Source organism: Gymnoscopelus braueri (genome assembly GCF_963280865.1).
Source record: "Gymnoscopelus braueri genome assembly, chromosome: 12".
Taxonomy (NCBI): domain Eukaryota; kingdom Metazoa; phylum Chordata; class Actinopteri; order Myctophiformes; family Myctophidae; genus Gymnoscopelus; species Gymnoscopelus braueri.
In genome coordinates, this window is record NC_137614.1 from 22,029,116 (window position 1) to 22,056,661 (window position 27,546).

Below are 27,546 nucleotides of genomic sequence, written 5' to 3' on the forward strand. Positions count from 1 at the left end.
ACAGAATAGCCTATTTCTATGCAAAACAACCTGCCCTGGAGAACAGTGAATTACCAAGCAACGTCCCCATGCCCCCAGCCTGTAAAACACTCACTGGCCTACATACAGATACTGCTCTCAAAGAATTCATGAATGATGAAAAATCAATTCATTTTTAAGATTTTACATTATTTTAAAGCCTTTCTAATTTATATCATGTGATATTATACAGGGGGAGAGAGACAAGGATGGAAGAGGGAGAGAGAGATTTTATTTATCTATAAAATCACAAAACCTCCGTCTCTGCATAACTCGGGCACCGTCCGACGAATTGACCTCAAACTTTGACCCAGGGTATTGCAGTGCAGAGTGGGAATTCAGCAGGCCCAGCGGTTGTTGAGAACCGAAAAACCACAAAGGTCTGTATCTGACTGTCCGCAGGTCTGTGGAGGAAACATCAAATCTCTGTGGGTGTGAGGGGCTGTAGGCATCGGTTTCCTTGAGTGGTCAACACAACCTATCGGCTTCAAGGTTTGGCCGAGCTTTGCATCACATTTGCATCTGCATCCTCATCCACTGTTTGCATTATGTGACACAGAACACACAGAACTGAAAACAACAAGCCGAACTACCCTGGCCAGCTGGTTTGTGTGTGTGTGTGTGTGTGTGTGTGTGTGTGTGTGGTGTGTGTGTGTGTGTGTGTGTGTGTGTGTGTGTGTGTGTGTGTGTGTGTGTGTGTGTGTGTGTGTGTGTGTGTGTGTGTGTCTGGTGTGTCTGGCCCGCCAGTCATTTCACATGGCTGATCCTGTATGATTGGTCCTTTGTGAGCACCACTATACATTTCAACTAATCCCTGCAGTAAAATGTCTCTTTTGTGTGTGGGGGGCGCAGACCCTAATCTCAATCTGCCATTTACCATCAGTGAAACCACTAAATCACCAATCACTGAATGGCCACCATCATAGACTCATTAGTATGTGTGTGTGTGTGTGTGTGTGTGTGTGTGTGTGTGTGTGTGTGTGTGTGTGTGTGTGTGTGTGTGTGTGTGTGTGTGTGTGTGTGTGTGTGTGTGTGTCCAGTTCCAGACCAGAACTGCATGTGGGAGACATGAAGTTTGAGTGGATAACTGGGATAATTTAGTCATTAGGCTAGCTAGAGAGAGGGACGGAGAGAGGGGGGGGGGGGTGGGGGGAGGGGGGGGCGAGAAAGTGTGTGTGTGTGTGTGTGTGTGTGTGTGTGTGTGTGTGTGTGTGTGTGTGTGTGTGTGTGTGTGTGTGTGTGTGTGTGTGTGCCGGTGTGCGGTCGTGCATGTGTGTGTGTTCATGAGAGAGAGAGAGTGAGAGAGAGAGAGAGAGAGAGAGAAGCATAAATGAGACTGAAAGACTGCTGCAGACGGAGACAGAGAACAGGAGGTAATCAGGCATGTAGTTAAGTCTGTAGGAGGCGTTTTCTCAGACGCATGGAGCTGTGTGGACACTGTTTCACTTCACCTATCACACTCAATCAGTCTCAAACCGCACACACCTCTGTCTACTCCACATCTCTCTCACCATTTCACTCTTCTCTCTCTACCACTCCCCCTCTCATTTTGTCACTCACAGACCTCTCACACCTTGTCCCTGTCTGCCTGCCTGTCCGCCTGTCTGCCTGCCTGTCCTTCCCCGTCCCTCCCCCCTGCCTGTCTCTGTTACCTCTCTCTCTCTCTCTCTCTCTCTCTCTCTCTCTCTCTCTCTCTCTCTCTCTCTCTCTCTCTCTCTCTGTGTGTGTTTGTCTCCATGTCGTCGTGTTCATGAATTGAATACATAGGACCACATGGAAACAAGCCCTTTTAGCATCATTGTATAATCGTAGCACCATATTTTTTGAAAACTGTTAATAAAGTATTCAATCAATCAATCAATATGTTTGTCTATTTGTCTGTCTGGTATGAAATGTGACGTTCTTTCTGGCATTTCACAGCGAATGACTTCACGAGACATTAGCCACTTAAACCCTCTAGTCTTAGTGAACCGGACCTAAATTGTAACTGTACTTGGTAACGCTGGTTCACTCGGCTACACCAAAACTCTTCGCTAAAAATAGCAGATCTACAAGCTCACAACGCGTCACGTTCCCTCCCAACGTTCCCACCAGAATAGGGTTGCTGGGGTTCAAGTGGTTAAATGAACGTCATTCGCCAGCATCTCCAGGCTGACGGGTCTGAATGCAGCTTAAGTGCATCTGGGGAAAATCTCAGGGGTGACCAGAAGGGAAGTGACCACAGAATACAGCTCAAAGACATGTATACAGTCACCAAAGACAAGGACACAGGTAAGACATACACACTCACACACACACACACACACACACACACACACACGCACACGCACACGCACACGCACACGCACACACACACACAAACTCAGGAACACACACGCAGCTCTTTCAGTGGCTCTCTACATTCTGACTTAATTGGAGCCATATTCCAATTCCACCTGACAGAACTCTTCTGAGGGTTTATCTCTCTCTCTCTCTCTCTCTCTCTCTCTCTCTCTCTTTCGCTCGCCCTCTCTCTCCCTCTCTCACTCACACATTCTCTGCAGAAGTTCCTTAAAACATATTCTCTCTCCCCTGTCTTTTCTCTCTCCCTGTCTCTTTCTCTCACTCTCTCCATCCTTCTCTTACACTCTCCCCCCTTTGTCTCTCTTTGTACTTTCTAGGTCATGATTCTTCAGATCCAATCTTATCATTTTGTACTTGACAGAATTTCTGCGTTTGGCTTATGTAAGGATGTGTAACAGATGCTTTCTTAATTCGCACCGCCTGTGTGTGTGTGTGTGTGTGTGTGTGTGTGTGTGTGTGTGTGTGTGTGTGTGTGTGTGTGTGTGTGTGTGTGTGTGTGTGTGTGTTTCTTTCTTTGACAAACATGATTAAAGAAGGAGAGAGGAATGTGGAATGTGTCTTGGTGCAAACTAAATGGAAAAGTTCCTCCGAACAATCTTTTAATTTGAAGGTGATTCTCTGAAGACTGAATGTTGAGTGTGTAAATTCTACCTTTTGATGTGCAGATATTCCGTCTGCCTCTCTGTCATCATACTCAACCATCATCCACATTCTCGTTATGTTCTATCAACACAGCAACACCACATTCTCACAACACTCACATATAATTTCCAGCAAGATTAGAAACTTCGGGCTCGTTTCAAGAAGATTGGTGGTTCGTTTTCCCGGACGACCTGGGAAAATTTGGGTGGGAGGAGTGTGAAGCCTGATTTATACTTAGACGTACAATGGTGCCCCGTGGCAAAAATAGGCAATCAACAAGCTCACAAGTGAGCTTGGCGATTGGCTATTTTCGCCGTGGGACATTGGCGAGTTTGATGGTTTGATTTCTCGGACGCCCTGGGAAAATTTGGGTGGGAGGAGTGAAAGAGTAATGCCCTCATCTCCCTCAACAACTACCACTAGAGTGCTCTTGAGCAACGCATGTGACCTCTAGTTGTCCCGGAGGAGCCGCTCAATAGCAAACAATGAAACAATGTGGTTGCACTAGCCACCTCCCAGTGGCCAACCGTAGAGGACTGTGGTTACTGGGAAGCTCCGAGTGGACCAAACAATAGAGGACTGTGGTTGTACTGGGTAGCTCCCAGGTGTGAATGCAACTACTGTATATGGATGTGAACCAGAGCAGAACCAGCAAAAAGCCGCACTGGATAAATAATGGGTGAAATCACTAAGGGACAATTCTTATGTCTACACAGTACAATCCTCCCTCCCTTGACAGTCCACTCAGGATTATGCTGTGCATTTACAGCACACATCTCAAAAGGTATTGGCTATACCCAACAATACCTAATAACTCTCTGAACACTGTAAATGTAACATTTTGTGTTGTACTTAAATAAATAGATAGAACAGATTCATTCAAAAATATTTTTTTACAATGTCTACACATGATTCCTTATATAACCAACTAGGGCTGTACATTTTTCATAGAGAGAGCGAAGCATTTCCGATTATTTCCTCTACAAAGTAAGTTGGTGTCATCCAGAATCTCATACCTACAAATTACCTTGAATCTCAGAAGAGGAATTCTTTCCTTTTCTTTTAAAGTAGAAGTTCTTTAACAAATTCTAACCATCGATATTCCCCAAAGTCCCATTTTTAAGACAAACAGAGAAATATGTAGAGAAAGACGGCCGAGTTCACCTGTGTCACTGTACATACAGGTATACTATCAATACAATCTCAATATTTAGTAGAAAGCAAATACAGCAATATGATTTATTTTGGTCAGCATCATTCAGTCATCTGACCAGCTGTTAGAAGTCAAGCAAGTCCAGTCAATTAATTTAATTGCATTTCATACACAGGGAGATAACACAGCTCCCCATGGTATCTACATCTATATTTCACAACTCCCACAATGCTTTTCACCATCAAAAGGCCTCCCGCCGGCATATATCCCTGACAACTACTAAAATGTGTGGGAGAGACAAACTGGGCAGAAGAATCGTGTCACCATTATGGAGACCACATAGGGAGAGAGAATGAGAGGGGGGGGGTTGAATTTTGCTACTAAATGTAACATCCTGAGTTTAACTTTTACAGGGAGACCACCTGACCAGATTCAGTAGACAGTAAAATCCAGAGTGTCATTTAACTTTGAGTGTAACAATTTAATCTTTAGTCTTGATAAGGGTCCAATTGCTTACATTTCTACACTCTAAGAGTTAAAAATGAACACTGGTGATTTTACAGTGTGCAGGTAGGTGATCAGAGAGAACGTTTAAGGAGACAGAGATGGAGAGGAACAGATAACCTAATGAAAGAGACACTGAGCTGAGAGAGAGAGAGAGCGAGCGAGCGAGCGAGCGAGAGAGAGAGAGAGAGAGAGGGAGGGAGGGAGATAGATAGACAGAAAGATAGAGGGGGAGAGAGAGAGAGAGAGAGAGAGAGAGAGAGAGAGAGAGAGAGAGAAGGAAGACAAGACAGACAGGACTTAATTCAATACAGGTGATTACATAGGAATCTGTCAGAGGGAGAGACAGACAGACAGATGAAGGCAGAGAGATAAACAGTGGACAGGCAGAGACACAGGATGGATCATTTTTATTTGATATATAAAATATCAATCAGGGTCTAGGGAGAGAGTGTATCCTTACCTGAATGTGTAAAATATGTTAGAAAGAGAACAGAGACACAAAACATACCTTCATAAATACAGAAACACAAACATTGTGTCCTTGTCATAACATACCTGAATGTGTTAACTGTAACCTGGGTTGAGCAGCTCTCCATGCCGCCGTTAAGGTGTTACCCAGGAGGGCTAGTAAGACCACTGCCACTAGCCTGTACATCCTCTTCATTACACACACTGTAAACACACGTGCACTTAGATTAACACGCATACACAAAATCTCAGCTCCCGAGTGAGACTAAACCAACGCGTTGTAGAATTCCAACACACCAAAAACGCTCCCTTGATCTCCAAGTGTTGCACAGTCAAGTCCAAAAATCAATCAGCGCAGGCCAACGTTGACTCCAAATACACGCACTGCACAGTACATGCGCTCTTAGTCCATGTGTTGATGTGTAGGAAACCCACGATAGCACACACACACACTATTCCAAGTTTCCAATCTGTGATCAACACAGATGGTAAGTGCTGAATTTACACGCAAACACACTGCCTGTCTGTGTGTGTATGAGTCCATCTGCCTGTGTGTGAGTGAGTTTGTGTGTGTGTGTGTGTGTGTGGGCTTGAAAGTGAACGTATTCCAAGTAAACAAGACACTACCCACTGCTGCTTACAGCCTGACAGTTTAGACGCACAAACTGCCTCCTCTCAGCTCCTCTCTACATGTGATTCTGTCTGTGGTGCTTCACTCTGTTATGTATTTCTCTGTCAGTCTCTCTCTCTCTCTCTCTCTCTCTCTCTCTCTCTCTCTCTCTCTCTCTCTCTCTCTCTCTCTCTCTCTCTCTCTCTCCCTCTCTCTCTCTCTCCCTCCCTCTCTCTCTCTCCTCCCTCTCATTTTCTCAGTCTCTCTCCCCATCAGTTCCTCAACTACACACTCTCTCCCCATCCAGCTTATGTCTTTCTTTCTCTCTGCCCTCTCTTTTGCTCTAACTTCAACTGTCTAACTGTTTCTCTTCCTCCCTTTATTTTCTGTTCCGTTCTCTTTATTTCTTTCACTTCTTTCTGTCATTACACCTGCCCCCCCCCCCCACACACACACACACACACACACACACACACACACACACACACACACACACACACACACACACACACACACACACACACACACACACACACACACACACACACACACACACACACGCACAAACCTGCTTCAAGTGGAAGGAAGACCATGGCAATTCAGCTTTCATCTTTATTCCTTTATTCCATTCCTCCCCCTTCTCTTTCTCCCTCTCTCCATCTCTTCTTGGCCCCTCCCTCACTCCTTCTTCCTTCCATCCTTCTCGTTCCCCTCGCTCCACCGTCCATTTTAAATTAGTCCACACACAATCACCAATGATAGCGAAAGTACCTAAATGGAACGACTCAACACTTCAATGATAAATATATGAAGATAGAAATTAATAAATAAAAGTCTATGAATCTATAAACATTCATCACATGGAACAGGCAGATGGCAGCACACAGTTGCCCTCCCTGTTCCATGACAAACTGGTGTGTGTGTGTGTGTGTGTGTGTGTGTGTGTGTGTGTGTGTGTGTGTGTGTGTGTGTGTGTGTGTGTGTGTGTGTGTGTGTGTGCGTGCGTGTGCGTGTGCGTGTGTGTGTGTGTCCTAAAGAACATACTAATGAGCTGGGGTTAGAAAATAATAATAATAATAATAATAATAATACGATAAGAGCAACATACATTAAATGGCGTTTTTGTCAACCAAAGGTTTAAGTGAACTACAGCATCGACCTTTAAGATAGTTTAAATATAGCTTTTATAATAATGAATACATTATTGACAATAAACAGTACTAAAATAGATTTCCAGCCCTCAGTCATTCTGTGCATGACACTATTTCAAATCATGTCTATCTCAGTTTGGCTCAAAACTCTGACATTGTGTGGTACAATTGTTAAACATTTTCATTATTGTTGAGAACCGCATCAACAGCTTTCTCTAACAGTGTAACCCAGAGGAGCTGGCACTGCAGGCGGCATTTCTCACAAGCTCAAGTTCAATCACAGGCTAGCGGCGACAATTTATTCATTCCCCGGATAAATAATTAATTTAGGTTGCGTGCAAATGAACAAGTAGACTCTTTCTCCAAGGACTTTTCTCTCTCTTCAGCACAAAAATCATTTATTCAGTGGCTGTCCATGCCAGTTTATGCTATTGTATAATTACACACACATACCAAAGTGCTTCAGTTGACTGTGTGGGACGGCACCTGTCAGCGGGGAGTGTTGGGGCGGGAGGAGTAGAACGAAGGCCCTACATCCTCCCGGTGGGGGCTCCTCACTGGCAGGTGAGTCAGTAGGATACAACAGCAGTGACAACACAGAGATGTGTGACTGTGTGGGGGAATTAATTGGCATAATGACTAAATTGGGGAGAAAGAGTACAAAAAAAAGTACAAAAATATTAGCTACTCTAAATAAAAAAGGAAATAAAAGACTGTGTCAAAATGAGACAGAGACCGCAAAGCTAACATTTAACAGTGATTACTCCACTCATAGTTCACACACACCCACAGTCACAATACCAGAGGGAGCGTTAACAACAATTTGGTACCACCCACCCATAAATCAAACATGGGCAAATTCTCCTTCTACAGCACTGCCACCCAGGATTGGAATAGTCTAACTCCATCCCTCAAAAAATGCAGTTCGCTGGGCTCATTTAAAAGAGCCTTAAAAAATCACCTTTCAGGAGGCCAAAGGTGGAGGTAGTACCATTTTCCCGTTAGACAGCAGACCCCCCCCCCTGTTCTTGTACATATTTTTTTCCCCTCTTTTTTTATTTTTTTTTGTTGTACATAGTGTTATATATTGTTTTTGGCTGTTTTTTTGTAATGATATTTGAACTGTGGTGCCACTATATATGCCTATGAATTAAATACCAAGGCCCTCATTGGAAACAAGTCCGCAAGGACTTTTATGAACGGACCTGTTAGACTAAGTATTTTAAATGTAACTGTGCTGTTTTACATTTTTTGCCTAATAAAATATTCAATCAATCAATCAATCAATCAAGTTTGGCCTGGATGAAGAAGGGCTGGCTGACTTTTCTGACTCAAGTAAGTTGTAGCCTAATGCAACAAACAGTATGCTAAATCAGATAACTTAAGACCAGTAGGCTACTCTTTATAATCTGAGTCCAACACTGAGTCCAAAATGTACATAGTTTATTTAGGCTACTATGTTGACATATATGTATGTTGGGAGTGGGACACTGAAGCCCATTTTGTGCTGAAAGAAAATAACACCACCTTTCTTCAAAGAGAAATGTAAACAATGGTCAAAGACCCCCGGGTTCTCAAGTAGCCTAGATGCCCCCGATTTTGAGGGGCCCATTCCAGACGTGTAGTCTACTGATACCGTATTGAAACTGACTGACAACGCCCTAACACCAAGTTCTAACCTATGCACCCATCAGGGCCCAGGGGTACTGACCTCCTTGCATCAGATGATCTGAAGGACATCATGGCTCTGGCTCTCTCTCTTCCTGTCTGTCTCCAGTGCAGGCTACTGTCAAATGAAGAGGAGATGAGATTCCTTAAAACAGAAACCACACAGTAATATTTTCCTTAGTAGCTTTATCTACTTAGAAATGTCCTATAGCAAAAATCATTAGTCTGTAGGCCTACAGTATGACATTTAGGATCAACTAATGCTGTTTGTTTTTTGTTCTTTTTTTTCTTTCATAAAACACCCGACTTAAAAATGTATGACGTAATACACACATAAAAATGGAGGTAGGCAAGTAGTGATACCAAAGTAGCTTTGCTGTAGGCTACCAGGCTCAGGCTAAATATGATGTGTGTTCTCAGAAGGTAACTTACAGGGTGTTGACCTCTGCTCTGACCGTGGCCCGTGGGATAATTATGTGACACATTTCCTGAGACTGAGATTTCCCACTCTGATAAACTAGGCTGGCTAGATTATTATGCACAATATACTAACTAGTCATCGTACCCGCCCGGTATCTGATTCTAGAGCATAGATCCATTGAAAAGTTAGACTATGCTGCCATCTCGTGGCAGTTTATTTGACCATGTTCATTGGTTCAGTCGATTTGTGGTTTTCTGGGCACACCTACCTGCATGATTTCAATCTAACGCCACCTGCTAGGGCTCAGACGTCCAAAGTCAAAAGTCATGTCGCGTTAACGTAACACCCCTATGGTAATTAGTAACACTCACGATTATAGGCTAAAGGGTAGGCCTACCCCAAAAACAATGACCAAAATGAACAAAGAACTCATGCCACTCAAATACACTAGACTAGAGGGTTAGACAAACCACGATTGACATCTTATACCAAAAGTTAACTAACTAGGCCTTCTACCGAAGAGTAGGAAATGTAAGAGTGTTGTATGTTCATGATACAACAATCGAAATGCGGGGTCCAACGATGTATTGGATGTAATTAGTATATATTGCCGCTAGAGGTCAGTATAAGATAGAATAAAATACTCGCAAAGGCTACGATCAGGACTCTGGTTATGATGAGGTGGAAAGCTAAGGTGCGGGAACGCGCTCAACGGGAATGCGCTTAACGGGAACGGGCTTGACGTGAGCATGCGCTCCACAGTTAACCAAGTTTCAAACAAGAAAGAGAGACTATATTTAATTTAAGACATAATTAAACAAATGACACAAGGGCTTGATGGTAATAACTCTAAAACAATTCTACAGTTTTTCTTACATTAAGTGGCGTGTTTTTGCATATTATTGTAAATTATTGTTTGTCTTTAATGTCTCGATGAATTGAATACACAGGACAGGCTTTTTTTGGTTATGGCAATTAACTGTTAATAAAGTATTCAATCAATCAAACAAACAATCAAAGTGTCTGGTGACTAAACTCGTTCCGTCACATTAAACACTGAAAAGAGTAGCCTACTACTACAGTGGTTCTCAAATTGGGGTCCGGGGACCCCCAGGGGTCCTTGAGGGAGTTCCAGGGGGTCCCCAGCTAAATGATAGATAGTTAGGAACCAAATGGACCCTAACGAGTCCATTTTGTTCCATTTGTACACTCTCAGAGTTAAGTTAACATTGATTTTACAATATAAATTGGGGTCCCAGAGATAGAAATGCCATTAACTGGGGGTCCGTAGCCTAATGCATGTCAAACTGGGGGTCCTTGAAATTAAAATGTTTGAGAATCACTGCTAGAGCTGTAAAAAATATTGGGGTCCTTCATTGGCATATCTTTTCAAATAGGGGTCCGCGGGCTAATAAGTGTCAATTTGGGGGTCCTTGACATGAAAAGGTTCGAGAACCACTGACCTACTAATCACTGGGCGCGGTGTTTTGGGGGATGTGATGATGAGGGCTAGAAGTTTTGGGAAGCAACGCTAGGCGTCTCTGAGACGAGATGACTCACGGTCAGTTTGGAGCAATCCCTGTCATTAGCATTCAGCAGCACGTATGTGTGCGTTTGGGGAAAAGTCATGAGAGAGAGAGAGGTAGATGAAGAGAGGCACAGGAAAACAAGGAGGGAAAGGGGGGGGCGAGAAAACGTGGGAGAGAAAGGGTGAGAGAGAGAAAGAGATGAGAGAAGGGAGAAGCAGTGGTGTAAAGTATCTAAGTACATTTACTCAAATACTGTACTTAGGTTTTGAGGTAGGCCTATTTCTTTTACTTTACTGGAGTATTTCCAATTTGCAGTACTTTTACTTTTACTCCACTACATCTCAGAGGCAAATATTATACTTTTACTCCACTACAATTATTTGAAAACTTTAGTAACTTACTTTGCAGATTTTGATTATTATTACAAAACATACTTTAACCACTTCAGCCCATTTTGGCCATTTGAAAATAGTCGATCTACAAGCTCACAATGCTTTGAGATGCGATGCATTGTTTGTGAGCTTATTTTTTTTAAAGATTTTTATACATTTGAAAACTTGGTGAAATGGGACATTCTGCAGAGTATTTCTACATTGCAGTATTGATACTTTTACTTGAATAAAACATGCCAGTACTTTTTCCACCACTGGGGAGAATAGACTTCTTACAAAGTCACTCACTCAGTGTTTTACTGCAGATCATAGGGCCATAGGCTAATGTGTAACCCGCCCACTCAGCCGATTTCCTCATTCTCATTGGATAAGTCGTTCCCATCCCGACCTCTCATTGGATGGCTCCAACAGGGCGATGAGCTCATATTGGTTAAAAATAGTTGGGCTCCCGAGAAGCTAAAAATAGAGCGGTATATAAGACCAACGCTCCACTCTACTCCCACCGTCCTCCAGCACGGTGCAGAGGAGCGGGTAGAAAGCGAGATAGAGAAATAGTGATAGAGAGAGTCGCATGGAATGAACTGGCTGGGAATAAAAGTGTGTGTGTGTGTGTGTGTGTGTGTGTGTGTGTGTGTGTGTGTGTGTGTGTGTGTGTGTGTGTGTGTGTGTGTGTGTGTGTGTGTGTGTGTGTGTGTGTGTGTGTGTGTGTGTGTGTGTGTGTGTGTGTGTGTGTGTGTGTGTGTGTGTGTGTGTGTGTGTGTGTGTGTGTGTGTGTGTGTGTGTGAGTGTGTGTGAGAGAATGTGTGATGCACCCATCCATGTCATTCTCTCTCCCCACCAGGTTGCTTGCCTGTATGGAGGGCTGCAGCAGAAAGAGTGGTGCAGGTGGAGCACTCTGCAGAGCCTTTCACAAGTCTCTGGCTGGCCTGGGTGGAGGAGGCACTGACAGGCTTCCTTCCTTTCTCTTTCTCTCTGTTTGTGTCACATGTTCCCTCTCAATCTTTTTCTCTCTCTCTCTCTCTCTCTCACACACACACACACACACACACACACACACACACACACACACACACACACACACACTCTATATGTCTCTCTGTCTTACTTTCTCTCTCTTTCCCTCAATTACTTTCCACACAAATTGACACAACTCTCCTCTCCTCCTTGGGGCTGCATACTCCTCAACACTGAGAGGCAAATGAAGTGTACTACCATAGTGATGATGTCATAGGTCATACCAGGCCCCTCTCTGATGTAATGAGGCAAAAGACAGACTAGACATGTGACTCAAACCCAAACACGCAACCTTGTCATGTTATAGGCCACAATGTGAGCTGCGTAGTTGCCATAACTCTGATAACTTTATGGATGAGCAGTGTCCCTAGTGACAGACCTACGGTCTCACCCTGACTCCCCCAGGGCACAGACAGACATACAGAGAGCAAAAACAGCAACGCTTCACCAGCACCAGCCCTCTGCATTATGACGCAGCGTTCTTGTCAGACTCATATGAAATAGATCAAGGGGTTAGTCACTTTCAATATATCGTCGGTGTCCAGCCGGGACCAGCTAACTCCATTTTCTTTTCTTTCTTTTTTTTCATAAATCAACGCTATTGAACTCCCTCTACATCTGTGTAATTTTTTTTTAAATAATAACATATGCAAAGTATTAAAAAGCGCCTCTGACGAAAACTCCTAACTCCATTGGACCCTCAAACTGTCCGTCAAAAACAAACAACTCCCCCCTCCTCTCAGGCTCTCAGAGAAGCTCTGCTCTGTATGAGGCAGACAGGGAGAAGATTTTTCAATGCTTTTGGGAGAACATAAACTGGGAAGAGAAGAGAATGTACATGCAAGGTTTGATAGATGTCACCCCAGTAAAGAGGAGAAGGGTGTCTTCACAAAGGTCATCTGCTCGTGTTTTCTTTTTAAATGTTAATGGACAGAGAATGAGTGTGTGCAGGAGTTTGTTTCAAACATCTCCAAGAGCTCAAGGAGATCATGCCAAAAGACTTTCACAGCTTTTATGACAATCTAAAGCACTAAGAAACACCCACCACACACACGCAACACACAACACACAACAGTGTGATAATAAAATGTTGATAGGTATATGATAGGTAAATTCAACTGTGGTTGTTATTGTTAGTGCAGTAGGCTACAGATTTGATAGGCTACAGATTCTATTTTTCATGAATGTATTTTGTATTTATATGCCATTTATTTATTGTTGGTGTGCCATGATTGCTTTTGTTAAATACATGATTGAGTATTGAGGCAGAATTGTTTGTTAAAAGTTAAAAGTTGTTTAAGTACAGAATTCAGCTTGATCTATACTTAGTATATGAGGATGGCGCTCACCATAAATAGCTGATCTCCAAGCTCACAATGCGTTGTGATGTGTTGTGAGCTTTGAGATCCATTGCCAGCTGTTCTTATCAATGATGGACAAAACCTCCTAAATCCACTTGCGCTGGATTTGTGTTTGGACAAAACTCCTAACTCCACTTGAGCTGGATTTGGGTGAAGTGGTGATAATATAATGACACATGCAAGTATCTGATAATATATAAAGTCACAATACCAAGTTTTATGAGGCAGTATTGCTTTGTTTTAAAAATATAAGGTTTTCTTCATTTTCTGAAAAAAATATATTTTGTTTTTCATTTCCTGAACAATTACCATTTTGGATTTAGCTGGTTCCGGCCGGACAGCAGAGATATACAAAACATTCCAGTCAAGTCAGAGTAGTGTTCAGCTGACTGGACCCTACAAAAACAACACATTATCCTTGTTTGGGGACAACATAGCTATACAACCAAGGACTGTCTCTGTTAAGCAGAACAGAAGCAGAACATTTGGTTAGTTGGAACACCTTGCCTCAGTGCATGTTCAAAGTGGCAGTGATGGCCACCTTCGGATCGGTTCTGCTCCCCCCTGCAGGACAGTGACCTCTTCCTCGATGGCATTCAGATCGGTGTCAAAGGTGGACAGCCTGGATTTCTTGCTCTCCAGTTCTCCCAGCTTCCTCTGAGTTACCATCAGCCCCACTCAGACATCAAACACAGAGTTCTGACTCAGCCTGGCCTCTAAGTGCATGACCCAGTCTTTCAGCCTGGCCTCTGCCGTGGTCAGTTTCACCATCTGCTGTGCCACGATCACCTCCAACTTCTGGATTTGATCAAAATAGTAAATGGTCTGCATTTCTATAGTGCCTTTATCTAAAGCACTTTACAATGTGCATCACATTCACCATTCACACACGTTCAGTTCAGAGTCTTGCTCAAGGACACTCAAAGACACAGAGCCAGGAGGAGCCGATTTCAAACCTTCCGGTTCACTCTATCTCCTGTGTCACTGCCGCCCATCTCTCTGCTTTGCTGCGTATACAGGAGCTGCGCACAGTACATGCAGCCAGCACTGCATGTACTGTGCGCAGCTCCTGTTCGTTCCCACCCACGGCATTATACATCACGTCTCTCAGCACCTTCAGTTCATCAATAATAGATTTCAGGAGCATTGACACTATGACATTTTGTTGGCTTCACCGTCATGGCCTCTGGCTTTCTGAAACTCTGTTATGTTGTTATAGGGATGATTACAGCAAAGCTACACCTCCAACACTCATAAAGGACTGATGTCTCAGCAGGACATGGAAAAATGTGACGATGCATTCATCTTCAGTAGATCCGACTACTAACAGTACAGGTCTCCATAAAAGAAATCTGAAAGCTGCAGCTCATGCTTACTAAAACCAAAAAAGTGGATCATATCATTCTAGGTCTCAAATCTTTATACTGGCTCCCCGTCTGTCGAAGAATCGATTCCAAAGTTGTTGATTTAATTAAGCATCGATTGGTTTAGATTCTAAAAGCATTTCTGATCTTGTGCTACATCCTGAACCATACAGACTACTGCTACAACTATGTTATTTTAAATCAAAGCCAAAGACCTTTCTGTTTGCCCCTGCCTTTAACGAGTTTAAAAATAATTTCTTCTGCACTGTAATTCTATTCTTGTGCACTGTCCTCTTTGATACTATTTACTGTATGTTTACGTTTTTTTGGATGTTTTGGATGTTCATACACTGCAAGTTTAATATTGTAAAATAAATAAAAATAACTCCCTCATGTAGCAGTAGCTCAGAGCCTGATGACGTGAAAAAAAAAAAAGGCTAATGTGATTGTAATGATTGACCTGTCAATTATTTTCCCCTCATCCCAAGAAAACACAAATGAACATGGAACAAGTATTATATAAAGTAATTTTATTACACAAACCAAAGCTTGTTTACAAATACAGTTTCCAGTCCTGTGTTTGTGGTGTGTGCGTGTCTATTATCAACAAACCCACTTCTCATATTTACAGACTTTGCATACAGCTTAGTTTTCCTGTTCTTTTGTTTACAAACAAATGTTTCATAATCAGAAAAATGAATAAAATCTAACAACAAAAAAAGAGAAGGATTTGTACATAAAGGAAATCAGTTCCACTATTCATTTTGGCCCATTTGTTTTAAAAAATAAACAAACAAAACAGTAAAATACCAGCCAACAAATTTGGGTAATGGAGGGGAGATTGGAAAGAGGGGTGGGGGTGGGTCCTAGCAGGGTTCTAGACAGGCAGCCGAGAGGCCAGCCTTTCTCCTGACTGCCCAATAACAGCATTTGGCATGGATGATTGACAGATAGCAACAACCAAATGTAAATCACCATAATAATTCAGGTAAAGCATAAAAAACAAATTCAAGACACAAAAGCAATCCATAGTCTCCTACCTCCCATTTTAAATACTGATAGACAACATATACATTACAGTTTTTAGAGAGGGGAAATAAATGTATAAAAACAACTTTAGTCTCAGGTTCTGGACCAGTCTTCTCTCTGAGAACAAGGAGGAAGAGGATGACGAGGGTACAACAATGTCACAAGGAGCCAGAATTTGGGACATTCAATGTAATATCAGGTGTGTACTTCACTTTCTTTCTAAGCGTCCTTGGGTTCATGAAAGGCGCTATATCAAGCCATTATTATTTTACCAGCCAATCACATTATTTTAATAAGAGAACTGTCAAGTGATGGCTGCTTTCCAGGTTGGGAAATGTACCATGCTCAAAACTTCCAGCCGGTGGCGATTTCCCTCCATTGTTAGCATTTTGTAAAAAAAGAAAAAAGGCATTACAATTTACTCCCAAATATGACTGCCCCCCATTCTGACTAGGACATTGACATGCATCTCATATACTGGTTGAGATTTTTTGTCCATTAGTTTCTTTACAAAGATGAGAAGTACCAAAAGAAAACGGCATGTACAGATCTCAGTATTCCAGAAAATATTGGAATACTCCAGGGTCAAGCAATTGTATGAATTTCTACTGAACTCAAGAGCCGATTCTGTTTAGTGTGAATTGGGATGCCACCTTTAGACATTCCATCTCACAGCTGGAATACCAACTCATCAGAGTACATATATACTCCTCACTGTCCTCTTCTTGTTGTTCATCCTAGATGAAGGGGGAGAATGACAGCCAGCAGTCGGCTATGTGGAAAAGGAGGGGGGGGGGTGTTAAAAAAGGAACCAGTGGATGAGTTTGAACAGGTTGTACTGAGCACGACGAAAAAAGAACTTTCCCTTACCAGCCACAGTGGCCGATTCCAATATTGTTGCATTATTACATTTTTTTAGCAATAGTACTGGGAAGGTCATTGTACTGTCCCCAAAAAATTTTTACCTGCCAACTATGTTTTAAGAACAGGACATCCAAAATCACAACCGTTTCTCCAATCAAGTGGCTAGCAAAGTGGGCAAACTGGCCACTGTCAAAATTTGCCAGCATGTGGCTGATGCCAATTTCCCAATGTGGTAAGATGGGTGCCATGTTGTTTGCTACCGGATCTTTCTAGTTTGAACTAACAATTGCTTCCTATAGAATTTTCAATACCGCGTTCCATAACAAGGCCATTACTGATATGCCCTAGTTTATAACAACCATCTGGAAAAGAGTCACTTGTATTGAATGGAACTGTAAATACAAAAATGGCTGCAACCTATATGAGCAATGTCAAACTATTTCAGCGGATGGCACTGTGTTGGTTGGAATGCAGTCAAACGGTCCAAACTAAAGAGTGTCCAACAGATCTTTTGGTTCAGCCGTGGGGCAAGTTAATGGACGGGATGGCTCTATCCTTAAGTCCTTTTCCATCCATCCATCTAATCCATATCTATAAAAACCTTGACACATATTTACAGTATCATGTCCTTACAAATCACATTCGAAAAGTAAACTGAAACAGCTGTTTGATTGGTTATTGAAATGACAGTGGGAGTCAGTCTGTGAACAGACTGGATGAGAGCTTCAGTAGTAGATTGTGTCGTTTCTCTTCTGTTGAGGCTGTTCAACACAATTTGGTGGCAAGAAAAACAACCACACAACACAGCAACTGTGTGAAATGTTCAAATCAGTAATTTTTGCCCTGGTCTGATCCGTATACAGTCATGGCCATTGATAGCAGCGAACAATTACTATACTCCTATCCCTCTTCATCCACTCACCCCACCATAATGCCAGCCAGGTATGCTAACTCAGAGGTGAGGAGAACATTTGTGGTCATTAGGAGCCACAGTGGCCAGTACACCTTAAACTTCCCCAGCCACTGTGGCCAGTACATCCCAAACTTCAACAGCCACTCTGACCAGTACGTCCTAAACCTCACCAGCCACTGACCACCAGTACATCCCAAACTGCACCAGCCACTTTCACTTTTCAACTATAGTTTTAGAACATTACAGGATCGTTAAATATTGGCTGGCTACCTGCCACAACGGCCAGTAGAGCAGTCAAACATCCCAGACACAGAGCCAGAATTCACCAGATGGTAGCTGGGGTTTATTTCCTACCCACTCCTCCATCCCAATATCCTTGCTTCCCTCCCCAGCCCCATAGTCCTGGACCAACCTAGGTTAAATTGAGTCCAATGAATGGCCATCTTACAACGGTAGTCATTTACTGCACTCTTTTCTAACCCTCCCTCCCAGCATCCCTTCCCCTAGCCCTAGCCCCAGGCAGTAACCAGGGGTAAAAAGAGTCCAAATATGGCGGCCATTTTACAGCAGTAGACATTTACTGCTCTTCTTGCCACGGCGGGCCTGCAGTGCCGCCCTGGTGGCCATCTCAAACACCTCCCGCACACCATCCTTGGACTTGGCCGAGCACTCCATGTAGCCGAAAGCCGCAATGCGATTGGCCATGTCCCGGCCCTCCTCTGGCTTCACAGGCTCCTATTGGATTAAAAGAGGAAGGTAGGGTTAGGAGTAAATGTAGGTTCCATTAGAAGTATTGGTTCTATTAGGTTCCATTAGAAGTATTGGTTCTATTAGTAGTGCTAGTTCTATTAGTAAGATGCTCTGAATTAGAGTGCCATTAATATCAGGCATTCGTTATGTTTTTACACCTTTTATCCAACTTCGCTCAAATGTACCTGCTTCATCTTGGCCAGCTCTCGGCGAGTGTGATCATCGTTACGCAGGTCCTTCTTGTTCCCCACCAGGATGATGGGGACGTTGGGACAGAAGTGTTTTACCTCAGGGGTCCACTTCTCAGGAATGTTTTCTGTAGGACAGACACAGCAGGGACACAGGATTAGAGATTGTACATATGGCTGCACCAAAGCTCAGAATGATGGCCGATACTAGGGCTGGGCAAATACCCAAAAATATGTCTAAACAGACATAAAGAGCCACCAAATTAATCTGGCTCACGTACGTTAATGGAATAATCGTGAAGCACTTTTTCCCCTCTATTTAAGACAAACTTAAATTATACATGTACATTTTTATGATATAGTGCATGCGTAAGCGTCCATGTGATTCATTTTGTATTTCCTCTTACCCAGGCTGTCAGGGCTGTCTATGGAGAAACACATAAGGATGACATCAGTGTCTGGATAAGACAGAGGTCTCAGCCTGTCATAGTCCTCCTGACCTGCTGTATCCCACAGAGCCAACTCCACCTACACCACAAAAAGAGAGTGAGACGACGGGATGAATGAGTGGCGATATGGGTTTATAGAGGCATGGGGGCGGAAAGAGGGAGAGGTTGAAAGAAAGAAAGACACATGGGGAGATAGGACAGAGGTGAGAGAGAGAGAGAGAGAGCATAAAGAGGGCAGAATCGATGCTCTGATCTCAAACTCACAGGTATTATAAATATTTCTAATCAGAGTCCTCTACCAACTAAGTTTGTTTTATTTCAAAACGGATCTGGCCCTCTTAGCTGGACAGTTGCCAAAATGGCTGGTAGATCAGACAATCTTAACCACACGCAGATCTGTACCAGCATTTGGCTTGTGCTTGGGTGTTCATTTCCTTCTCAGAGCGGCCAGGCATTAAATTCTGCATTTCTAATCCCTGGGTTACAATTAGTAATTACAAAAAGTAGTGGAGTCTGCCCACTGATAATGCTGAAAAAAGCTCTGCTGTATTTTTATTGCTGTCAACGTTAGTTGTATTGTATACGTCCTGATGAAGGTCTGATTAATCGAAACGTCGACAGCAATACAAATACAGCAGAGCTTTTTCCAGCATTACCAATGCGCAGACTCTACTTTTTTGTGATACGGCTGCTTGTCTTGCTCGCTCCTGGGCCACGGATGTGCGTGTACTAGTATCTTCATGCATACAATTAGTATTTAGTCATATCTATTCTACCTACCAAATAAGTAATGTGACAAAATATTAGATTTAGGACATCTGAATGACGGCTAGGTACCTGCCAAAGTGGCTGGTGGAGAGGATAAACAAGCAACATATAACTGCATTTGGCTGGTGGACTTGTTTCACAGTGAAACACTGGAAAATCCATTGACAGCAAGATATTAAAAGATGTTAATCTGACCAGACAGGTGACGGGCTAAATAGTGTGACACTCTACATGAATTAACCAAAACTTCCATGCTCAGGTTAGGGCATGTGGGTTCAGACCATAAATAGGAAATTATGGGTACTGTAAACCTTGATGTATAATCTCAGAGACATACCAAACTTGGGAGGCCTAGTAATCCAATCATTATCGATTGGATTACCAACCGATAGTTGGCATACATGATTATATGATTACAAATGACATGATTACGTTGCAATTGCCAAGTTCATGAACATAGTTGACATGCATGGTTAAACCCGATTACAAATTACATAATTACTAATGACAATTAGCCAACATGGTTGACATACATGATTATACAGGATACCAAAACCAAGTAAACAGGGAATAGACAAAAGAACAAAACAAAAGGAATCGATGATGAGTCTATGTTGTAAGAGAATGTTTGACAATAAATTGTAAGTGTGTGCGTATGTGTGTATTACTGTATATACAGTAAGTGAGTGTAAACATAAACATATCATGAGTGTATGTATCCTTATGTGACCTGGTCAATCAGAACATCCTTCAGATTACTCTTGTATGAATTAAGTGAGGATAGAATGCTTGTCCCAAAGTTTATCTTGGGTCCTGGATCAACTCATCCGAGCATAACAATATGGAAAGGTCAAGATGTAGAAGGCTTTCTATGACCTAATCTGGCGCTACAACATGGCAAGAGGGTTTAACATCTTTTTCCTTGCCATCGTCATCATCATGGAGTCTGTCCTCCTCTACGGCTGCTACATCCAAATGTTGCTGGTGACACTTCTGTGGGAAGTGATTCTCGACAAGAATACGTGCGGAATGTAGTAGACCTTGTCAGGGCACTGAACGGACACCGGTGCGCACTAGGGAGCTGGCCAGCCTCATGCCTGAGCGGAGTGTGTGGAGCAGCCGTTTAAAAGCTTGTGGGAGGCCGACCAATAGTAGTAATCTAGCCATAATATATGTAGACAACTCATTGGCCACTGGATCGTACGTCAACGTCGCCACCATATTGACAGGACCAACTAGCCATAACTCCACTGCAAGAAATATGAAATATGTTGTATACAAGTACCTGAGACTAAACGTTTTATAACCATTGCTGTCACTATGTATGTATATAAGATAAGGGGCTTTGATGTGAAAAAAACCAATTTAAAAATAAATTAACAAACCAAACCGCTGGAAGATTGGTTGAGAACTCAGCAAGTTATGATTTTAAATCACAACAATGAACAGTATCAGTGCAGTATTTAAGTTTATCTCTGACAACACACCTCATTCCCCCTGCGTGAGGGGCCCTGTTTTTTCAATGACTTTCTTCATTTATTTATAAAGTTAAAATGTCCCCAAACATGTTTGAAATTGAAATATCCTTTAAGCTGGGCATGCTTTCCTCAGAACAAATTATATTTAAAAAATTTATAAATGTTTAAGTCAGGCTAAATAAATAATTCAAAATGTTTTGTCAATTACTCAATAGCTTAATAATCCTTAGTTGCAGCTCTATTATGGTCACTGTACCTGTTTGCCATCCACCTCAATGTCGGCTACGTAGTTCTCGAACACAGTGGGCACGTAGACCTCAGGGAACTGGTCTTTACTGAAGACAATCAGCAGACAGGTCTTGCCACAAGCTCCATCCCCCACGATCACCAGCTTCTTACGGATGGCTGCCATACCTGGGGAGGGACATTAGGTAAGACTGTGATCCTTGAGGTATTAAAAGTACTGCAGCACCGCAGTCTAGGCTGTGTGGGACTGGGTTAGGAGAACATTTCCCAGTGGGGCTAACCCTGATGAAATTGTGTCAGCTTGTATGGATTGGATAGTTAAATGTCAGAGGTTCACTTCCCTGTGATAGAACGTGGCACCAACACGTCCAGGGTTATGGGTTCAATTTCCTGTGTAGAGCAATAATGCCTAATTTAATGACGTGAATCATACCTACTAGGAACAGCACCCACCATAATAAACATGCATTGATAAATGCATGGTACTGTAAGATGTCCTGGATGAGAGTATCCCACCCAGAATGTTTTGTTACATTAACCCCACATTAACCCCACTGCACCCATCAAGGAAGCACAAGAAAGCAAGAGATAGTGAATGCATGAGCAGCAGAATTGAATCCTGTCTCGTCTTGAGAAGGAAGCACTGGACTATCTAAAAAGAATAAGCATTTGGAAACATATTCAATTTACTGTGGGCATGTAAAACAAGTACAAGGATGTTCATGCACACACACACTTCTCAGTATAGAAGCATTTCTAAATGAGTTAGTGGGGTACTTTTTCAGCATAGCAAGGTCAGTCAGGTTTAATTATGCAAGGACTCAGTAAACTCACTGTCAATGTGTCCAGGGGATATACCCCATTTTTGCCAGACCCAAGGGCTTACATGAGGCTTTGTACCCGTTTCGTCCATATATGGGCATGGTCACTTTGTCCTCCGGCCCCAGCCAAAAAAAGTCTGTCCCCCTTTCGTCCATACATGGGCATACACGTTATGTGAAGTCCGGCTAAGCCGTGACGTAGTGCTCTGATCTTATAAAGTAAGATCAGAGCTAATAAGAACTTATTCTGGGTCTGGCAGAACCAGGTCTCCTGGTCTTGTTTACCCAGATAATGCTACACTGTGAACAACAAATCCATGTAAAATCATAGAACAACAAAATACCATCACTGTGTACAATGGCAATTCTTTAACGGACCAAACAGTGGGCGCTGACTGGCCTTGATACTCTGCTGAAGGGCTTGGCAATATGACTTCAAATCAATATCACGATTAATTTATGTCACTTTAACTTTTTTTCTCATTAACTGATTCACTGCCAATCACGTAGATCTACGCGAACCTATTTAAAGCCGCCACGTGCCAATCGCGTAGATCTACGTGAACTAAAAAAACAAGCTCACAACGCATCGGGATGCAACAGTTGTGAGGTTTTAATAACATTGACATGCATCTTATGAAGAGTGTTGGCAACAGGAATGCAAAAAAAACAACACTTATGTTCATATGTGACACACTCACCCCTGATCTATCTAATCTTAGATAATAAGGAGCGGACTATCTGTACAAATCCCCACCTGAACAATTATGTCCACCAACATTAAGGGATGAAATCAACAGGGAAAGAGACTATGGGATTTGGGATGTCGGGAGGACTGGAGATGGAGTGGGGGATGGAGGAAGAGAAAGAACGCTGAGGGAAAATAGGGGAAGAGAGATTAAGTGGTGAAGAGACACTGGAGGGGAGGGAACAAAAAAAGGAGATAAGGGAAAGTTATTGATGGGGTGGAGGAGAGGTGAAAGAGTGGGGGAACAGAAATTATTTTGGGAGACGGATTGGTAGGTTAGGAGAAATAAAGATGAGAAGGAGACAGAGGGAGGAAAAAAGTAAAAGATGGATAGGGAGAGGGAGATGAAAAGTAGATGAGGGAGCAACTTTAGGCAAACACTACAGCATGAAAATAATAGATAAGATAAACGTGGGTGGGAGGGAGATATTAAAAGGGAAGAAATGCCAGAGATGGAGTGAGGAGAGAGAGATAGATATGGGAACAACTTGAACAGATATTACATTAACAAACAGATAGAAAGGAAGTAGAGAGAGGTGGTGCATACTGGCATAGTGAGGTGGGTGGCTGCAGCCATTCCATCAATTTAGTGATTGGATCTTTTTTTCCCCTCCCAGCGCAGTATAATTATCCACTGTCGTTGTAATGACAAAAGATAATTATATCATGACAGCTCCTTCAATCTCTCCTGTCAGAAATGGCTTTCCCAGTAGCCCGACTGCTCCAATTACAAGATTTGTTTTTGGTATCAGTAATGTGTATCGGTAATGTGTCTCTTCCAAACCTACATCTAGCAGGATATTGTGACAATTAAAAACTCTATAATTGTGATTCAATGTGTATATGTAGACTGGCAAGTATATGCTACTGTCATTTAGTCCATCTGTGCCCCATTGCACCAAACGCTTGTTCCTGTTCAACAGTGTTGTGCCATTAACAGTATGTTCCTGTGTCGTTATGTTCCTGAACTCTTAGAAAACATCTTAGAATTATACACAAAGGTACAGCTTTGTAATTTTTCAGCCTGAGTCCTGACTCATATTTTTCTATAATAGGCTACCAAAAAAACATTAGCTATTCACCATACATGTTTTACACAACACCATACATTTTTTTGCCTCTTACATTCTTTGCCCCTTACCATTTATTATATTGGTGATCTAGAAATGGAAGCTTATTCAACTGTTGCACTCATACACTCATTCTGAATCTGGATAACAGCATAATAAGCTGCATGCGTATTGCCTATGAAACATTAAAAAAAATTCTGTCTAGCCTATAGGTACCATACAACTACAATTGAGTGGTTATAAAAGTGATCAATGTATATTGAACAAAAATAAATAGCCTAAATACTAATAATACATGATTCATGTTAATCACTACTTTGTTACAGGTCCTCCTAGATGCAAGAATAAAGGTATACTATGCTTTTATTAGAGAATGTCTTGACACGTAGTTTACTGAGCTCATAGTAAACCTGACGCATAGAAAATCAGTCTCATCTGTAAGTCATGAAAACACGTAGTCTTTTTTTAAGGTTGTGACCATTAAGACCATTTATAGCAATGAATTAGGCTAATTTAGAGCAATTTAACACAACATATTCTTTAATGAATATGGTTCACTTTCATGTTAAATGCAGTAGATGAATAGATTATTGTAAAATACCAAAGAACAGGAACACCCCGAATACAACGAACAGCTTTAATATTTCTACAGGAGAGCTTCAGGGCTACTTGTTTTCCATCAGAAGAACAGTGGTTTAAGCACCTAGGCATTGGGTGGGTCACCACAAACATGGCGTCATCACACAGGCAACAGATGGCTAGTGTGTCCGCAGTGCAAGAGAATGGGTGGGTGGCCCCGTTCCCAAGGCAAGCAAACAGCACATTTAAAGGGTTGCCATGTCCGCTTATTATAAGTATACATATGTTGTGCCATGAACCCCCGTATCATTATTTGTGTTATTAAAATGTTTCAAAAAATATTAAAATTGTTTTAAATTCTAGGAGATCTACAACGCGATGCTATTTTCAAATAGCCAATGTATTATGTTTAAAGGGCGAAGGTCTCGCTTCTTTTGGGCTTGTTTTCATAGACCTGGTTGCATGTTTCTCTCGCAAAACCTGGCAACACTGCACATTTAATGTACACTTATTCCATAGTAGAACGGGAGGGGGAAGGCATTTACCAGAAACTTAGTTTTTCCACCACCGGAGGAAAAAACGCCAGGTTCTCTCCATTGACATGATTACTTAACAAACATAACAAATGGGCTTTAAAATGGCAATTTTTCCTGTTACAAAGAAGTTATAGATTGTAATGGTAACCTGAAGACTCGCCCCAAAACACGCTCACGGACCAGCGGTTCTTGTATTCTCGTATTTGTTTCACTGAGGATAAGGTTAGAAATAAGTTTAAGGTTAGGCATAGTTTTACTGAGGTTAAGTTTAGGCACCGTTTTACAGGGGTTACGTTTAGCAATAAGGTTAGGTTTTAGGCATAATTTACTGAGGTTATGTTTAGGAATACCAGGTGAATACCACCGGATTTGCCCCGGGGCGACTGTGTTTTGGTATTCGATTATGATAAGTTACTTACCACACAGTCAAATCCTGTATTGATGTGTAGACATTTTTAACTTGAGTGTACAAATGTAACCAATCAGACACGTTACAGTAAAAGCCGAGTTAAAAAGACAGAATTAGGTTAACGTTTTTCCGTTGAAAAATCTGGTTACAGTCGAGGCTAGTCAGAGAAAAAGAGGCTCATTGTTTAACTGAAGCCCAGGATCGCCAATCTAATCTTTGCGGTACAAGTTTATGAACATTTACTAAACTATTCATTGTGACTTCACACAACAGTCCCCTACAGACTTTTGAGAACAGTCTCATCCATATATTAACGTTACTCCGTCCTAAAGTGAACCAGAATGAAGACAGAATGATGATGAAGTGCGGAAGGAAGCAGCGTTGAAAGGCTTTGCGAGAGAAACAATGTCTACGAAAACAAGCCCAACAGAAGCAACTAGGCTAAGTTTGACTACTTTAGAACAGCTATTTGAAAATAGACGATCTACAAGTTCACAACGCATCGCAGATCTTTTCAGAAAAATGAAAAAAACACAACTCTTATATATGGGCGTCCCTGGCACAAAATATTTTCAGATGGGAGATCTGTGGACAAATAATTATAAATCTGGGGGTCCTTGCCATGAAAATGTTTAAGAACCACTAGTTTAAACATTAGTTAACAAGTCCATATAAGCAATAGAAACAAGGGCACAAAAACGCAACCCGCAACTACCAATTCATACAAGCAACTTTACAGAAAAAGAGGCCCAAAGTAGCTTATAACAAGCCAACATGGCAACACTGGTTGAAATGTAAGGTCGGTCGGTTGGTCGGTGAAAAGAAGCTAACTTGGCAGGCTAACCACCGAGCTTTAATTTAGCCTGTCCTGGATCCGCCAAGTGGTTCATGGACAATTTAAGGCTATTCATCATTAAAGTACATATGCTAAAGCACCAATACAATGTATTCATCAGTAATACTAATAAAGGATTCATTGAAGTAGTTTACCTGCAGTTTGTGTGGGTAGCAGCAGTCAGTCGGTCGAGTGTGTAGCGCTCCTCCCTGCCGCTTCAATCCAATACAATGAATTAGTTTAGACGGGAGCGCGCCGAAGGGCCGAGGATTGTAGCTGGGGGGAGGGGTGACGGGCACGAGCATGAGCCACACCTGCGCGGGCACGTCATATTGGATGGTGGTGTATAGTGTAGAAAGGAAAGTAACGTCACGCTTTGATCTCGCCGCAAAGCGGGCCTCTATGGACTATAGTTCCAAACATTGGAACTATCTCATGGACATAGACAGAGCACTTCTGCATTCCATTCCCACATAGACAGAGCACTTCCGCATTCCATTCCCGCATTCCATTCTTACAATTGGAGTCAACGCTAGTGTCAGAACTCTCTTTATGGCTCTGGGTGGTGGCAGAGCCTTAAAGAGAGTTCTGACACTAGCGTCGACTCCCATTGTAAGAATGGAATGCGGAAGTGCTCTGTCTATCTCAATGAGATAGTTCCAATGTTTGGAACTATAGCCCATAGGAGCCCGCTTTGCGGCGAGATCAAAGCGTGTCGTTACTCTCTTTTCTACACTCTGGGTGGTGGTGGTCAGGGTTGCCATGTCCTTTTATTAGAAGCGACTCTGGGCTTGTTTTTCTGTAAAGTTTCTTGAAAAAATTGGCGGTTGCGGTTTTTTGGGGGCTTGTTTGAAGTTGTTTGTAAAGTGCAGTTGCTTATTTGAGCTTGTTTCCAATGTTTTTTTTTTCTTTATTTATAAACCAGTGGTTCTCAAACATTTTTCATTTCAAGGACCCCCAAATTAAAATGTATTTGTCTGCGGACGCAGTGGACCCCCATCTGGAAATATTTTGATCCAGGGACACCCGATTTGTGGGAATTGTGTTGTTATAACCTCGCATCACCAGTCTTTCCACCTCGGAGGAAAGCCTGGTGTCTGTTACTAAAGACCCATATGATCCGGTCTAGGCCACGCCTACTGAAAAAAAAAAGAAAAAAGAATCCTGTTTCCGGATTCTGCCCATCCGGTTTTGCGGTGCCGCTTTGTTTTGGTTCCCCAAT

General features: G+C 42.3%; 1 protein-coding gene across 1 annotated transcript; it reads right to left on the minus strand.

Annotated features, from left to right (window-relative positions):
• Positions 1-15,154: 15,154 nt before the first annotated feature.
• rhoab (ras homolog gene family, member Ab) lies at positions 15,155-26,551 on the minus strand. The gene is made up of 5 exons (XM_080445663.1): positions 26,480-26,551; positions 21,337-21,494; positions 18,793-18,913; positions 18,383-18,513; positions 15,155-18,182 (listed from the first exon to the last, which is right to left on the minus strand). The coding sequence occupies exons 2-5, from the start codon at positions 21,490-21,492 to the stop codon at positions 18,009-18,011; spliced, it is 582 nt and encodes a 193-aa protein (XP_080301789.1). The 5' UTR covers positions 21,493-21,494; positions 26,480-26,551; the 3' UTR covers positions 15,155-18,008.
• Positions 26,552-27,546: the final 995 nt, after the last annotated feature.

What these genes read in the sequence shown, in the direction of transcription:
- rhoab (XM_080445663.1), bottom strand. Translation starts at nt 21,492, where the DNA reads ATGGCAGCCATCCGTAAGAAGCTGGTGATCGTGGGGGATGGAGCTTGT. An exon ending in AGACAGCCCTGACAGCCTGG is followed by an intron (nt 18,514 to 18,792) that starts GTAAGAGGAAAT and finishes TCTGTCCTACAG; the next exon opens with AAAACATTCCTGAGAAGTGG. An exon ending in AGCTGGCCAAGATGAAGCAG is followed by an intron (nt 18,183 to 18,382) that starts GTACATTTGAGC and finishes TTAATCCAATAG; the next exon opens with GAGCCTGTGAAGCCAGAGGA.